General features: G+C 40.5%; 2 protein-coding genes across 3 annotated transcripts; one reads left to right on the forward strand and one right to left on the reverse strand.

Moving 5' to 3' along the window:
- Positions 1–1,186: 1,186 nt before the first annotated feature.
- LOC128737453 (uncharacterized) lies at positions 1,187–2,139 on the reverse strand. Of its 2 annotated transcripts, XM_053832091.1 has the most exons (3): positions 2,081–2,139; positions 1,794–1,977; positions 1,187–1,662 (listed from the first exon to the last, which is right to left on the reverse strand). In XM_053832091.1, exons 2-3 carry the CDS (start codon positions 1,932–1,934, stop codon positions 1,546–1,548), a joined length of 258 nt encoding a protein of 85 aa, XP_053688066.1. In that variant the 5' UTR covers positions 1,935–1,977; positions 2,081–2,139; the 3' UTR covers positions 1,187–1,545. The 2 variants fall into 2 exon arrangements, with proteins under 2 accessions (XP_053688066.1, XP_053688065.1); XM_053832090.1 differs by having other exon boundaries at positions 1,190–1,662; positions 1,794–2,110.
- Positions 2,140–6,098: 3,959 nt separating this feature from the next.
- Positions 6,099–7,788, forward strand: LOC128737103 (ubiquitin carboxyl-terminal hydrolase calypso). The gene is made up of 2 exons (XM_053831667.1): positions 6,099–6,655; positions 6,715–7,788. The coding sequence occupies exons 1-2, from the start codon at positions 6,150–6,152 to the stop codon at positions 7,655–7,657; spliced, it is 1,449 nt and encodes a 482-aa protein (XP_053687642.1). The 5' UTR covers positions 6,099–6,149; the 3' UTR covers positions 7,658–7,788.
- Positions 7,789–16,117: the final 8,329 nt, after the last annotated feature.

Raw genomic sequence — 16,117 nt, forward strand, 5'->3', positions numbered from 1 at the left:
GTAGTAGGTTCGAATCTCAACTGAGTCTCTCCCAGTTGAGAATCAATAGAATTGAACCACTATCAGTAAAACGAAAACCATAGTATTATATACAATCATGGGCCATGTGGACCATAATTGTGGACTGACTGCACCATTTTACCGGGAATGCATGTTTTGGAAAGTACCAGCAAAAATCGATTTTTTTAATTTCTTTCTTATTTTTCTTTAACACTAAACGTACCATGTGATATCACCAGTTATTACTATTTGTGACTCAAGCAGCACGTTCCATCCTCACGGATGTGTGAAAGATTTATGCCATGCCCATTTTACCTGTACATCATCATTTCCCTGATGGGGATAGGAAGGAAAACAAAAGAAACATGATTTTTTAATATTTATAATTTGAACAAAACAGACTTACACTGTTGATATACCAGATACACTCAGGTCTTTTTTTACACGGGATACGTAGCGCGTAAATAAAAACCGCGGTTATTCAAAAATGGCCAAAAAACTGTGTTAATTCAAAAATCGTCGTAATATCGCCGTAATTCAAAAATCACCGTTATTCAAAATATTGCTGTAGAAAAGATGTTGTAAAAAACCGCGTTATTTCAAAACTAGTCATAAAAATAAAACATGTTATTTCAAAAATTGTTATCAAAAACTGTGTTAATTCAAAAATCGTAGACTTACAGTAGATCCATTTTGATTATTGAATGAATTTTACACTAATGCTGTTGTATAAGACCAAAAAGGTGTGAGCAGACGCATCAGAAAAACACTAATGCACATTCCAAGGCTATCCTGTGCCTACCCCATCACTCGGTTTTGGCTACCTTTAATTGCCCCGAACACTCGCTATTCCAGCATTTTTATCGACTTCGCATATCCAACGGGTGCAGGGACTACCTTGAATTTGGCGAGCTTTTTGGGGTTCTCTGCTGAATCTTGTCTTAATCCGGCATTCTTGCTATGTGGCCAGGTCTTTGTAGCCTGCCATGTACTTGACAACAAGTGGACATTCTCACAAGAATATGTTCAATTTAAGCGATGTACAGACGAGCCTATAAGATGTGCCGCATTTGGTAATTTCAATCGTGAAATTAAGGCCGATAAGTTATAAAACCGACAACAGAACCGTATCAAAAACAACATCTGGCTTCACCACGAAAAAAAATTCCCGCAGTTTATATTCTCGCCTGTAGTACGCTTGTAATATAATAGTCTTTTTGTAAACTGCTTCTACTTTATCTACAGAACATGTAACGTATTTGGTCTAGTATTAACTTTATTTAATTTTAAGCACCTTTGTTGATATTTCGTTTTTTGTTGGTACAAAGCTCAGAAATTCAGCATACAAAAATGTTTCTCCTAAAGTGGATTCAGCGCGACAAGCATAAACAAGCAAGTTTGCTGCATTCGAAAACAAACATCGCTCGCACGCTCGCATCGATGAGAAATGCTGTCAATAGTACAATAATGAGAATAATGATTGGGTATATGACCCTGTGTGACTAGGAAGTACTCCCTCTTGATGATTCAGAATATGTATACATTTCAAGCCGGAGGTCCTCCATTATTAATCCACGCCATTTCCACATCGTCTATGGGCTTTCGATGATAACGGGCAGGTAATTGCCACTCTTCAATCGCCTCACCGGACGAAGCCGATTTCTGCAAATAAAGTACAAACTTTTGTAGAACGATGTTTGGCACAGATCCAATAGTGAAGTAGGGTATAAACAATTATGTAATAACAAATTCGGTAACTTTCGCGAAAGCTGTTAACTCTAAAAAATACTAACCGTTGCCACACTACCCGATGTTCCGGCGGCACCAGCTGATTGATGTCCAGGGCTAGTATTATCTAAATAGGGGCCTCCTTTTCTAAATTTAATCATCGGTATGCGTCTGGCGGTGTTCAGCATCGTTCGTAGGAAAACCATCACGACAGCAAAATTTCAAATAGTTCGACAGTTTTTTAAAGGTCTATTTTTTGTGTGCGAAATATAAATCAATTCAATTTAACGAGATAAATGTTCTCATCAGTTTTTGTTGCCCTAAATTTTATCCTTCGACAAAAAAAACTCACTTCAACACCTTCCAATCTTCAACCTCAACCACCTCAACGCGCAACCAACCACGAAATGACATTAATCAATCTCTCAACAAAGGGCTGGTTGAAAATCACGATAAAACACTAAAGGCATCGTTAATGGTGAGTTAGGTTGCGTATAAATATTACGTCACGGAGCAACGAGCGAAGATTTTTCGATAAACATTTGAAAAGGGCTAATCTAGGGGCTAATCGAACAAATCTAATACCGTGTACCCCCGCTGGAATGACCTTTTATAATCTGAACATTTTTAATCTGTACCCTAGTAATATGAATGCGTTCTCGTTAAAAAATGCTCAAGCGTCGGTTGACACTTGACGGCATTTGACGGTTAACTTGACCGAGCAAATTAAAAAAAAGCAAAAAAACTTCCTCTTGCTTAGCAGCTTTGGCAATATAGCTCATATGCAACTCACATCTCTCCAGCACCCAACATACACATTTTAGTTGAAACCGTCGAGCCAATTTTCTCTTCTACAATCAGGACGTTCAGAATTCGCGCATATTCGAAATGTTTTCAAAACTTTTGTTTTCGTCAAATCAAAACATCACGTTCATAGGGTGCGCGCCTTTAGCGTGTGTGAAAATGTCGACCAACATTTGAAAAGGGCGTATAAGCCAACTGTCAAACAAAACGAGTAAGAGTTCATTTTCCTTTGCTGCTCCAGCAAAAAATAACTTTCGCTCGGTCTGTTTGACTTTTGGCTTATTCGCCCTTTTCAAATGTCGGTCGACAAATGAATAGAGTTTCTAAATCGAGTTTCAAATATTCAGATAAAAAATGAATTCGTCTGATCTGAACGTGGAGTTTTTCTAATTAACGGGGGTTTAGTGTATCCAGCTTTCCACGAGCGATAATGGCGGATATTGAGCACAAGTGGGCACAATCTTTTGACATGCATTGGAGGAGCGTCGAGTTCGCCTTGACGGAGTTACTATCCAGCTTTTTACGCGCTATAATGATGGCCGCTATAAATTGTGTTCGTAATATGCGAACAATCTTTTTGACAACTCTGCATACATCAAATCTGACACTCTTCTCTTGCAACACTACCGTGCTCTTTCTTTCGTTTACGTCAAAGAAGGAAAGCAAAACTGTGCGAAATGTAAACAAAACTATTGCCTTCCTTCTTTTGCGTAAACGAAAGAAAGAGCAACACTGCCGTACAGGAGAAGAGTGCCCAGTTTTGATGTATGCAGAGTTGTCAAAAAGATTGTTCACATATTACGAACACAATTTATAGCGTCCGCCATTATAGCGCGTAAAAAGCTGGATGGATACATTCATGATTGTTTGTTGTTCGAATGTAAAAATGTAAACATTGTTCAATTTTGCAGATCAGCTAAAGAGGAACATAATTGAACGGACAAGTTTTATGGATTGTGGCTTTGCAGTTTTCGCAAATTTCAGGGAGAATGTCCAAATACGCAACGGAAAGTTTCTTATTAAGTCGAGACGCTGTTCGAGAGCAAACTTGACAACGGCTCGACCAACATGAAGTTAATGTTTGCGTTACTGTGTAATGTTTCAAATGTTTGATTCGCACGACTGTGAAAAAGTATTCTGAGCCAGTGCCTTCAGCAAAATCTGGCCGCAAACCACTATAAAAGTTTGAATCCGTTTAGTTATGTTCCACTTCAGCTGATCTGCAAAATTAAACAATGTTTACATTTTTACACTCGGACAACAAACAATCATGAATGTATCCATAGTAACTCCGTCAGGGCGAACTCAACACTCCTCCAATGCATGTCAAAAGTTTGTGCCCACTTGTGCTCAGTATCCGCCATTATCGCTCGTGGAAAGCTGGATAGGAAGAGGGTAGATTATTAACCTACATTGAAAATAAACTTGTCAAGCAAGGAGCGGTGCGGAAGGGAGGCAATAACGAAAAACTGATGGAATCAAGGGGTCGGTCACTCGGCACAGCCGTTTTTATGTTAGGCGACTTGAAACGAGCCGAACTGTGCCGGTGCTGTACCGAAAGTGCCGAACTGCAAGATTTGTTAAATTCGTTAAAATCTGATAGATCTGGCAACCGTGCGAGATGATTTTGACAACTGGCAGTGCTCCCATTTCATATATGTAAAATTGAACCGGAGGTGTGTAAAGCCCTATAAATGTTATTTTTATAAGGCTTTAGGAGTGCCGTTTGATATCTCTGCAGTGCAGGGGCACTATGTGCTGAGTGTCCGACCCCTTGGATGGAATTGTTAAATTGCAAACATGTAGGAAACGCAGAAAATAACTACGCTAATAATTTTCGTGTGGGACTCTAAATAGGTGAAAACTCCGCAATAAAATGCTTAATTATTTTTAAATATTGGCACTGGACATGTGGACGTCCGCCATAGTGAGGGTCGGGGAGTTATCGAGTACAAGCTGATGTGATGGATGTGATCGAAAAAGGACGTTGGGTGCTGGGGGGTTATAAAACGCCAAAAAATACCGGACGTCCTTTGTGAACGACGCCTTTACGGACCAAGATGTGTGAAGGTAGTGAATCCTTTTTTTCCAAATGACAGTTCTATGCATGGAATTTTGCTGTAGAGCGAAGTGATAGCGAATCCAGCTTTTTTCGAGCCATAATGGCGGACGTGTTCGTAATACTTGAACAGCATTTTTGACATTTGCCTAATACATCGCACGTTTTCTTTTCGTACATTCCTTTAGTTTTAACGTGAACGTGCGGAAAGAAAACGTGCGATGTATTAGGGATATGTCAAAAATGCTGTTTAAATATTACGAACACGTCCGCCATTATGGCTCGTAAAAAGCTGGATACAGTTTATAGTTATAGCGAGTGAAGAGTACCATAATATGCTGACAACGCTGATGTGACCAGAGATGCCAGAAGGGAAGACATGTCTTCATTTTGAAGACATTTTTGTGTGAAATGTCTTCACTTGAAGACATGTGAAGTGAAGACATGTCTTCACCATACAGTTTAAATGGGCGGAAAGCCGAAGGAAGACAAATGAATACATTTGTCGACTAGCATTTGAAAGGGGCGGATAAGCCAACTGTCAAACAGAACGAGTGAGAGTTCATTTTCCTATGCTGCTCCAGCAAAAAATAACTCTCACTTGTTCTGTTTGACAGTTGGCTTATCCGCCTCTTTCAATTCTAGATAGAATTAACAAAACGGCTAATGTCGCAAATGTAAACAAAGGAGTGAGAGTTATTTTTTGCTGGACCAGCATAGGAAAATCAACCCTCACCCGGTTTGTTTCAGGGGTGTGAAATTGTCAAAATTTTGTGGACTAAACATCCATGGATGGCGACAATTTGGAACCAGCCAGCTTACCGAAAATAACAGCTAATATTAGTTAAATTATATCTAAGAGGCTGTGTTTAACCCTTTATAAGGCCGTGGCAATTATATTGCCACTAACGAAAAATAGTTGTTTTGCGTCTATAATGACATCAATATAATTATAGAAGCAAAATAAAAATTTTTTGTTGGTGGCAATATAGTTGCCACTGCCTTATAAAGGGTTAACTGATTTCTAACTAGTTTCATTTGTTTTAAAATGAATCAACCTTTAAGTAGGCACCAGAACCAAAAGTACCAAAACCAATGAGTGGGACATGTACGATGTATGAAGTTTGACAGCCACACCACCCCGCTGGTTTGTTTACGCTTGCGAGATTCGCCCTTTTGTTAATTCTATCTTCAAATGTTGGTCGACATTTCTAGATAGAATTAACAAAAGGGCGAATGTCGCAAATGTAAACAAAACGGGTGAGAGTTATTTTTTGCTGGGCCAGCATAGGAAAATCAACTCTCACTCGGTTTGTTTACGCTTGCGACATTCGCCCTTTTGTTAATTCTATCTACATTTTTCCTTGATTCGTGAAGACTTTTCAAAAAATCACCTGGCATCCCTGGATGTGACAACGCGAATCCGCATCATTATCGTCATCATCATCATTAAATTTGGCTCCGTTTTCAGCCATAGTAAACAAACTTTTCCAATTTTCCTCCATAGTTGGCATAAATTGTGAATTTCTTGATAAAATTGTCCAAGTATAGTTTGAAAATGCCGGTAGATATTAATCGGCTTACGGATGGGTGGCTGGAACTTGAAAGTGACCCTGGTTTATTCACACTTCTGCTGGAAGACTTTGGCGTAAAAAGCGTTCAAGTTGAAGAAATTTACGATTTGCAAAAAAACATTGAAGGACCAGTTTATGGCTTTATCTTTCTTTTCCGCTGGATCGAAGAACGACGAGTACGACGAAAGATTGTCGAAACAACAGAAATCTACGTCAAAGATGAGGAAGCAGTAAATAATATTTTCTTTGCACAGCAAGTAGTTCCGAACAGTTGTGCAACTCACGCCCTACTCTCGGTGTTATTAAATTGCTCCGATATTGATTTGGGGACAACATTAAGCAGACTGAAAGTGCACACCAAAGGAATGTGCCCGGAAAACAAGGGTTGGGCTATTGGAAACACGCCGGAACTGGCGTGTGCACATAATTCCCATGCTATGCCGCAGGCTAGAAGAAGGATGGATCGAAACTCCGGAGTTAGCACTGGAAGGTTAGTTTCTTAGGCAAAATTCTTTGGTCATGCTTTTAAATTTATTTTTTCCGTGACAGGTTTACGGGTGAAGCATTCCACTTTGTTAGTTTTGTGCCTATAAACGGACATCTTTTTGAACTAGATGGATTAAAGCCATTTCCGATGGACCATGGACCTTGGGGAGAGAAAGAAGTATGGACAGACAAGTTTCGTCGTGTAATGTCTGAGCGGCTAGGGATCTCTACAGGCGAGCAAGATATTCGGTTTAATCTAATGGCTGTTGTGCCAGACCGACGAATTGCAATTACTCACAAGCTGAAAATGCTTCGTACCAATCAAACAATTGTTTCTGCCGCTTTAGAGAAGCTACTCAAAAGTAAACAGCCTGAGAATAAATCTCAAACAGAATTTAAGGAAACGCTCGATAATATTAAAAAAGAAGAGAACTCTCCTGTTAAGCTGAGTTTAGAATATTCCCAGTTGCTGGATATGAATGAAAAGGAGGAATCTGCGGTTCATATGTCCAAAGAATTGGAATCACTAGTTTCGCTGAACAGTTCATCCGATTCGGTTGAAATAATAGGTGAAACAGAAATTAAGCAGGAGAATCCAACTCCATCGCCGCCGCCTTCTTTTATTGGCGCTGGTACTTTTTCACCAAAAGATCTGCTCTCATTGTTAAAAAATCTTGAGTCAGAAATCAACATTACCGAACAGCATTTGAGTGATGAAAACGAGAAAAGAGCCATGTTCAAGGTAGACGATTGCCGTCGCACCCATAACTATGACGAATTCATCTGCACCTTCCTGTCGATGCTAGCCCATCAGGGCAAACTGGGCGAACTTGTATCGCAACATTTAATAACCAGCCGAAAACCCAGCATGGGCGGTGTTCAAAATAGCGGATCTCGAGGTGTGGTTAGAAATTACAACAAGAAAAATGCCACCAATGGTTCTTCACCCAAAACACCAAACTCTAAGCGACGCCGTGGCCGGACCAAGTATCGCAAAAGGAAGTAACGGACCGACCCTGATGACTCCGATTATAAGACTGGAGCGCCTTCCGTCGCTGCTGAGGGAGGTGAGTGCACATTTGGAGGGGGTATTCTATTTATTTCTATCTTCTCAACTGAATACTTTGAATTTACAATAAAAATAGGTTCTTGCTGACTGGAATGTTCGAGTTCAGTAGTGATTTGTCACATTCGTCGGTTGTTTCGCCGTTGCTTGTTATTGACGTTAGACCAGCACTCCGTTCACCTCAAAGCAACACTGTTTCTGTTGTATGTCATTGTCACGAATTTGCAGCCATTCATACCTAGCAGGTTAGAGTATGCAGCCGTGCATCGCATCACAGTCCCATTTTCCATGGAGTTTCCTATATAAATGGGACTGTTATGCGATTCACGGCAGTATGGGTCTCTCGTATTGCATTAAGAAGTCATCACATAATAGTCGTCTCATAAGTGCGTGCTGATCTAAACAACCCAATATCCAATTTTGTGGAAGTACCGTCTCCAAGGAGGCTGATTGAAGACCGTCGACTTTACGTTGAACGCTGACATATTACCTAAAAGACTTAGGATTGCGTGAAATGTCGTCCAAACTCTTTGTAGCGCTTGGTGAGCGTAAGATAGTGGTTTCGCAGTAATTAAGGTTTAAGGTGAGGTAGTGTATCGGTTATCCAAGTCAGTTGCGGCTCTACACGTATAGTTGTTTTTAATTACCTGATGACCAAGAAAATAATTTAAAATGATAGAAAATGCGACGTTATTTATTTATGGTTCTCACCAAGGCTGCATCCCGATTGATACCGATAAAAAACTTTGGGTCGCGTCAAAATCGACACGATTAAAATCATAGTAGAAGTGGGTTCCATGGTATATGTTGATGAATCGGAACTAATATCGGTAGACGATGGAGGATATACTTAATGAGTGGAGCAGGCGCTAACGAGCATTCTTGAGCCTGACTGCGAACACTAGTAAAATACAAATTCAAGCAGCGTCCGTTTTCGTCAAGGATTTTACTTATTTGCTGCACACCAGCTGTACCATAGTAGTGGAATACCAGCAGCTGTAGCAGTGGAAAATCTCGGAGGTAATCGGGCGAAGTATTAAAGAACTGGAGTCGACGATTGCCGTTACCGCGTTCGTACCAATTAATACCAACACCAATTAATAAGTTGTTTTATAGCACCCTGGAGAGGGATTAGACGTAAAATGAAAAGAATGGAAAATTAGATATGGAGGGGCCAATGACGCACACTAGGTTCGTAGTTCGTTTCTTCTTACCAAGCTAAGGAGTTCGCTGTTTGAAGCAGGTTGGCTCCCGGATTTGAACTCAACTTTTTCCTTAGGCTTCATGATTCGTCGGTCCCGGTATTGCGTTCCGTTTGAAGCTTAGAAGACTGGTAAAAAGAAATCTTTATGCCTCTATATAAAAGTGTGCGACATCTTTTAATCGCCATTACCGCTGGCAGAGCTAAATTATTTTACACACAACTTGTGCCTAGTCCCTGTCTATTGTAGTATAAGACCGAATAAGAAGTTAAAATTAACTAGTTCTCTAACCGCGACGACGGAACTGTACAAGCACTTGCTATTAACAAGGCAATGTTGTTCCTTGGCCGCGATTCTCAACGCGCTTGTTAGGATAGGTTATGTTTTTATTAAGTCTATGCCAAAATCCTGCATTCGGCATCAAGCGCCAAATCACTATAGATACTTTTCATCCATTCCGACCTTGAACGAAGTAAAGTGGCCAAACACTCGGGAAAAAGTCTTAAGACTTAAGAGAAAGTTGCTCTAAATCGGTAAAGCCACTGTTCAAACACAGTAGCCACATATCTTTTTGTAGTTGTCAAGAAGCCTTATTTATACATCAGTAATTTCCTTTAACTGTGAAACACATTTTTGCCAGTATAAATAAAAACTTCCGCAAGGCAACGATTTTTCCAAGATTCGCTTGGTGAGACTAAAAATCGGTTTTCCATACTCCAGAAAGCTTCGTTATAAACTTTACAGATCGGGTGATGATACTCTTTTTGCTCGCTAAGCCGATCGATCATAAGGTGCGTGGATTCCCATCTGGTTTCTACACCTAGTAATGGCAAACATTTTGATTTATCTATCCAGAAAGTATTGATATATGGCTGTGTACGCATAGTTTTTATCAATTTTCTAGCCTTGACGAGAAATTTTGATACACATTTAGTTCTCAAAACATCGTTAATAGCAAGTTGTACATCATGTGCTGGGCAGCGAACTTCAGTCAAATGGGCGTAATTGATTATAGGTGTATCATGCTCCGAATTGCTGCTTTCAAAATCATCGTCTACTCTACCTCATTTTCTAAAACTGCTGTGCCCGACAACCGCCCAGTTAGCTTCAAGGTACGATGATGGTCTAACAAGTCAGTCGTCGTATGCTCGAATCTCGGATATGCGGTGCTGCTAGATAGAGTCAGTAGGATTGTTGCACTAGCCCCGTAACTGTCCGGTACTCTAACAGCCGGCTGCAAAGTCTGTCGATAAAGAATGTATAAAGACGGTTATGCCCAAGGCTTTGCTTTTTGCTGCGCCCGTATCAAGTCTAGTGAATAATGTGTACAGAAATAACTGGAGAGCCACGAGCCACAGCCGTTTTCAAATGTTCACTAATTTTTTTTCAACAATGGATAATGTACACCCAATTATTTTTACACGGGGGATGCGTCCCGTGTAAAAAAAACCGTGCAAAAATAAACCGTGTTATTTCGAGAAACCGTGTAAAAAAAATCCGTGTATTTTCGAGAAACCGTGCAAAAAAAGTGCAAAAAAAATTCCGCGTACTAGAATCCGTGTAAAAAAAGAATTGGGTGTATAACTGTTGTTGGTGAAATTTTAGAAAAACCGTGTTATTTCGTGAAACCGTGCAAAAAAAGTCGTGTAAAAAAAATCCGTGTAAAAAAAATCCGTGCAAAAAAAGAATTGGGTGTATCTTTAATTTCGGTAAATCAGATCGTCTTTATGTATCTTTGTCTTTTTTTGACAGCTTGAGAAAAAAATTCCAAAATTTTAGTTGTCACCCGTTATAGGGTTTGTTGAGGCTGCAGGTTGAGAAACTTCGATTTTTTTAAATGAATGTTAATAAAGGCTCAAATCTCAATTCAACATCAAACACTATTTACAGTCAGTTCACAATCGTGGGTCATTTTAGTTTCAGCTGCTAATTTCCGTTTAAATATCACCGAATGATTAGTGGTGCTTATGAAAAATAATTTTATCAATCAATTAGTATAACACTCATGCATAAATAAACAGATAAAGCTAGAATGGCCCGTAATTCTGGCATTAGTTTTCAGAACGTCGCATGATCAACCGTTTTGCATGGATTATGCGACGTTCTGAAAACTAAAACCAGAATTGTGTGTGACCCATGATTGTGGACTGTCTGTACATATATGTATTTTGATGACATAAAAAAATTGTTATGTTAAAATTGCTTAGCTGTGTTGCAATTTTTTAGAAATCCAAATTTTTGCAAGTACCTTACTGCCTTATTTATACGGTCAAATAAACATTGGCATCACTACGGATCCCTCCTGCCTTGTCTTATCCATCATCTTCGAAAGAAATTAATTTAAGTCTGTATAATGCTTGACTATTGAAACTAAGTAAAGAATTGCAAGCAATTAACTGACGCAAAGTAGCAGAAGAAACATTCAAAAATCAAAACTATTCTCGGAAAAGGAGTCGCTGATTTTGCTCCATCACGTCACATGAATAAATATCCCTTCCGTGCAAGACAACGGTTCCGAACAAATTCTTGCAGTACCTATACAGATACGATCTGTCAAAAGGGAAGGATGAGCGCTCCCTTTTCTATGACGTTTCACTTTCAGGACATTAATTTGGACTAGATTCAATGTTTAAAGATTAATTCGGTTGAAAAAAAGGGGTGGTTTTATATTTTGACAAAATTGTTTACTTTCAGGACATCAAATTTCACGACAATCCGCTTATCGAATCAATGCCGAATTCAGGAACCGTCTCCACATTACTCGGTCTTGGGCTGCCACTCTCCAGTCGCCCCTAACACCCGCTGTTCTAGCATCCTCGTCAACAGCGCTCATCCAACGGGTACGGGGTCTGCCTCGAAGTCGTCGGCCTCTGTCGGGTTCTCTGCTGAATATTGTTTTCGCTGGTCTCTCATCCGGCATCCTTGCTACGTGGCCAGCCCACTGTATCAGCATCAGCATCAGCATCGTAGGCTACGGGACCTCAGCTGGCTACGTAATCCGTAGAAGGCCCTGTTGGCAGCCGCTATCCGCCATTTTACTTCACGGCTCACATCGTTGTCACATGTCACTAACGTACCAAGGTAAACAAATTCGTCGACCACTTCAAAAGTATCTCCATCTATCACCACCGCAGTTCCAACACCCGAAGGGCTACCACGCTCTCTACCAGCCACCATATACTTTGTTTTGGTAGAATTTACGATAAGCCCTATCCACGCAGCTTCCTCCTTAAGATGCGTGTACGCTTCTTCCACAGCTCTACGGTTAACACCGCTGATATCGATGTCGTCCGCGAACCCTAGGAGCATATGAGATTTCGTGATGATGGTACCGCGTTTCTGCACGCCGGCCCTTCGAATAGCACCTTCCAATGCAATGTTGAACAGCAAGTTCGATAGTCCGTCACCTTGCTTCAAACCATCTAACGTCACAAACGAGTCCGAAGTCTCACCCGATATCCTGACGCTTGATTTTGAACCGTCAAAGGTAGCACGTATCAGCCCAATCAGTTTTGTTGGTAAACCATGTTCAAGCATAATCTGCCACAGCTCGTTCCGTTTAACTGAATCGTACGCCGCCTTGAAGTCTATAAACAGATGATGAGTCTGCAAGTTGAATTCCCAGAATTTATCGAGGATCTGTCGCAAGGTGAACATTTGGTCCGTCGTGGAGCGTCCCTCTCGAAAACCGCACTGGTATTCGCTAACAAAAGTTTCCTGTGACGGCCTCAGTCTGAGAAACAGGATACGGGAGAGAATTTTGTATGCAGAATTGAGGAGAGTAATACCTCCATAATTGTTGCATTCGAGTCGATGGTCCTTTTTGTAAATTGGGCATATGAGACCTTCCAACCAGACTTCTCAAGCACAGATGTCAAATTGGTATAGGTTTTTGAACGTCGTAAAGAATCTTCGACCGGTTGGGACGGGGAGTTTCTGTCACTTGTGTGCAAAAAAACAAAAAAACGTGCAAACTTCGATAACGCCTTTTCCCACCAATCAGGATGCGAGGATTTCTAGTTGGCCAATGCTTCATTATTTTTAGTTTTTCAATAGTGTACACCAATGTTGCGAATCGAGCGAGAAGTCAACCATGCCTACTCACACACGAAAGAGTATGAGAAAAATAGCATTCAACACTTACGCCGCACACGCAGGCTTAAAAGAAACAGCCACCGGTGCTGTGTGAAATATTTTGTTACCCGCGCACTCGCGCACGCTCATTCTCACATCGTCGAATAAGTCATGCATTATTCTCGAGGCAAAAAACTCGGGGAATCAAATGCCCGTGAGGCTGGTGGTGCACTGGGATACAAATTTTGCAATACTTTTTCTTCTTCATCTTCGCCCTCGATTCTACTCACGGGCGGGAGCGCGAGCCCTCGCGTGTAATCGGCATCAGTACATCGGGCTGCAACGACAAGTGACAACTGTAGCTGTTTACCTACATACGCGCAATAACTCGTTGCACTGCATGACGAAATAAGAGCGGTAGTTTTAAAGGGATGCTCATACCCGCGTGTTCGTTAGAATGAGTACGCGTGTGTGAGAAAGTTAGACCACATGAGTCCGGGTTTCGCAACAGTGGTGTACACTTACGAAATAATAGCGTTCTTCATTCGGGCCAAATCTTAGAAGATGTTCCGTTCGATTGGTGCAAAAATATTTAAAATCGATCGGGAAACCGCTAAGTTATTGGCGTTCAAAACCTGACTGCCTTAGCTTTTCGAGAAAGATTTTTCGGAATGACACCCTCTCTAGCCAAACCTTGTCGTAAGACATTCAATTTTTTAAAATTAAAAAAGTACTGTGCCCCTAATTTCAAATTCTATTGTAAGTTTAATGTTTGGCCAAGCTGGCTCACGTTTTCGCCATTATATGGCTTTTCCAGATCAAACCATGCTCTTGAAATTTACAGATTATCATTATCTAAATTGAGAGAAAAAGCGCTTAGATTGTACAAACTGCTATTCAATTAAAACTTTTATGTATGCAAGAATGAGTATTTTTTTAAATAACCTTCCACAATAACGAAAAAATGATACAGAGAACGCTCATTTCACTATTTTATTGACTAGACTTGATACGGGCACAGCTGTTTCAGAAAATGAGGCAGACGATGATTTTAAAAGCAGCAATTCGGAGCATGATACACCTATAATCAATTACGCCCATTTGACTGGAGTTCGTTGCTCAGCACATGACGTACAACTTGTTATTAACGATGTTTTGAAAACTAAATGTGTATCAAAATTCCTCATCAAGGCTAGAAAAGATGTAGAAACCAGATGGGGATCAACGTACCTTATGGTCGATCGGCTTAGCGAGCAAAGCGTGTATTTCTTTGATGTCACCCAATCTGTAAAGTTTATAACGAAACTTTCTGGAGTATGGAGAACTGATTTTTATTCTCACCAAGCGAGTCTAGGAAGAATCGTTGACTTACGGAAGTTTTTATTTATACTGGCAAGAATGTGTTTTACAGTTAGAGGAAATCAGTGATGTATAAATAAGGCTTCTGGTCAAGACATTACAACTACAAAAAGATATGTGGCTACTGTACTTGAACGGTGGCACAAATTCACAAATTACCAATTTGGAGCAACTTTCTTTTAAGTCTTGCTTGAGACTTTATCCCGAGTGTTTGGCCACCCTGTGTATCTCGTTCTAGGAATTTATTCTACCTATACCTTACCCGAATTCACCCCATTGTGACTTCCGAAGCCATCGTCGAGCTAATCAATGACTGTCTACAATGTAAAGATTCGATTAAGGTGATCCCATTGATAAACAATACCGACTTGGACGCCATGAACTTTACTTCGTTCAAGGTCGGAATGGATTTAGCGCTTGATACCGAATGCAGGGCTATGTCATAGACTTAATAAAAACACAACCTATCCGAACATCCGCGTTGAGAATCGCGGCTAAGAACAACAGTGCCTTGTAAATAGCAAGTGCTTGTACAGTTTCGTCGTCGCGGTTAGAGAACTAGTTAATTTTAACTTCTCATTCGGTCTTATACTACAATAGAAAGGGACTAGGCACAAGTTGTGTGTAAAATAATTTAGTTCCGCCAGCGGTAATGGCGATTAAAAGATGTCGCACACTTTTATATAGAGGCATAAAGATTTCTCGTTTGGGTGATACGTAAAGTCGACGGTCTTCAATCAGCCATACTCCTTGGAGACGGCACTTCCACAAAATTGGATATGGTTTATTAACTTTTGTCGCGGATTTTCTCCAGTATCTCTGTTGATAAAAGGCTGTCCGAAACAGAGGTAGGTATCTACTGCAATAGGCAACGTTCCCAATCTCGGTAATTCTCTCATTAACGTAACTATTGACGATTCTATGGTCGAGCAGGTCGCATTGAAGTAAAAAAGTTCATCCTCCAGTGGACCGACTGGCATATCTGTCTGTCTGATATTTTGAAGTCTGCGTCCTATTAGCGCTCCACAACATTAATGCAAAAGTTTCGAGATTTAGCTCTCGACCACACAAAAACGATAAGTATCGGGCCCTATTCTCACAGTCACCTCACTCACCTCACTACACTCATGGTCCGTTTTCTTACAGTTACCCTTTTGATTTGTACAGTCACCCAGGTGACTGTCTTCTTTTCAGCAAACTTTCAATGCTTTTCACACGTTGCCTTGCAGTTTTACCAGAAGTTACGAATATGTTGTTCTTGACAACACTGCTGAGTGTCCTTTTTGTGTTTTTGTTTCATGCGTGAAAATCAGTCCAATTCGACCAATCGGCGGCTGTTCTAAAAGTCTGCTACGAGTTGACACATCTCATCTCAGCGCTCACCTAAAAAATTGAGCAATTGTGACTGTGAGAATAGGGCCCATCGTCTTGTACGAAACCGAGATTTCTGAGATGATATTTGCTCGTACAATATCCCTTCATGATACCGGTAAACAGAATGAGATCTCACTTAATCTAATTCAGAGCCGGCAACCATAAAGAAGAAGTCTAAAGCGAAAATAGAAGAAGTTTACGACCGCTGCCCTAGGAAAACTGTGGAAACAAAAGAAAGTTCGTCAATGAAATGCGAAAATAGAAGAAGTCTAAGAATACTCACCTGGGGTACAGCGTAAATATTTGTATGAACGCAAAAAACGACAAAAATCTAGGGAAACTCGTCACAATTGACCGCATACTATTTGGTCAAAACGGTGAATAAATGTTC

This window comes from Sabethes cyaneus, chromosome 2 (genome assembly GCF_943734655.1).
Source record: "Sabethes cyaneus chromosome 2, idSabCyanKW18_F2, whole genome shotgun sequence".
Classification (NCBI taxonomy): Eukaryota; Metazoa; Arthropoda; class Insecta; order Diptera; family Culicidae; genus Sabethes; species Sabethes cyaneus.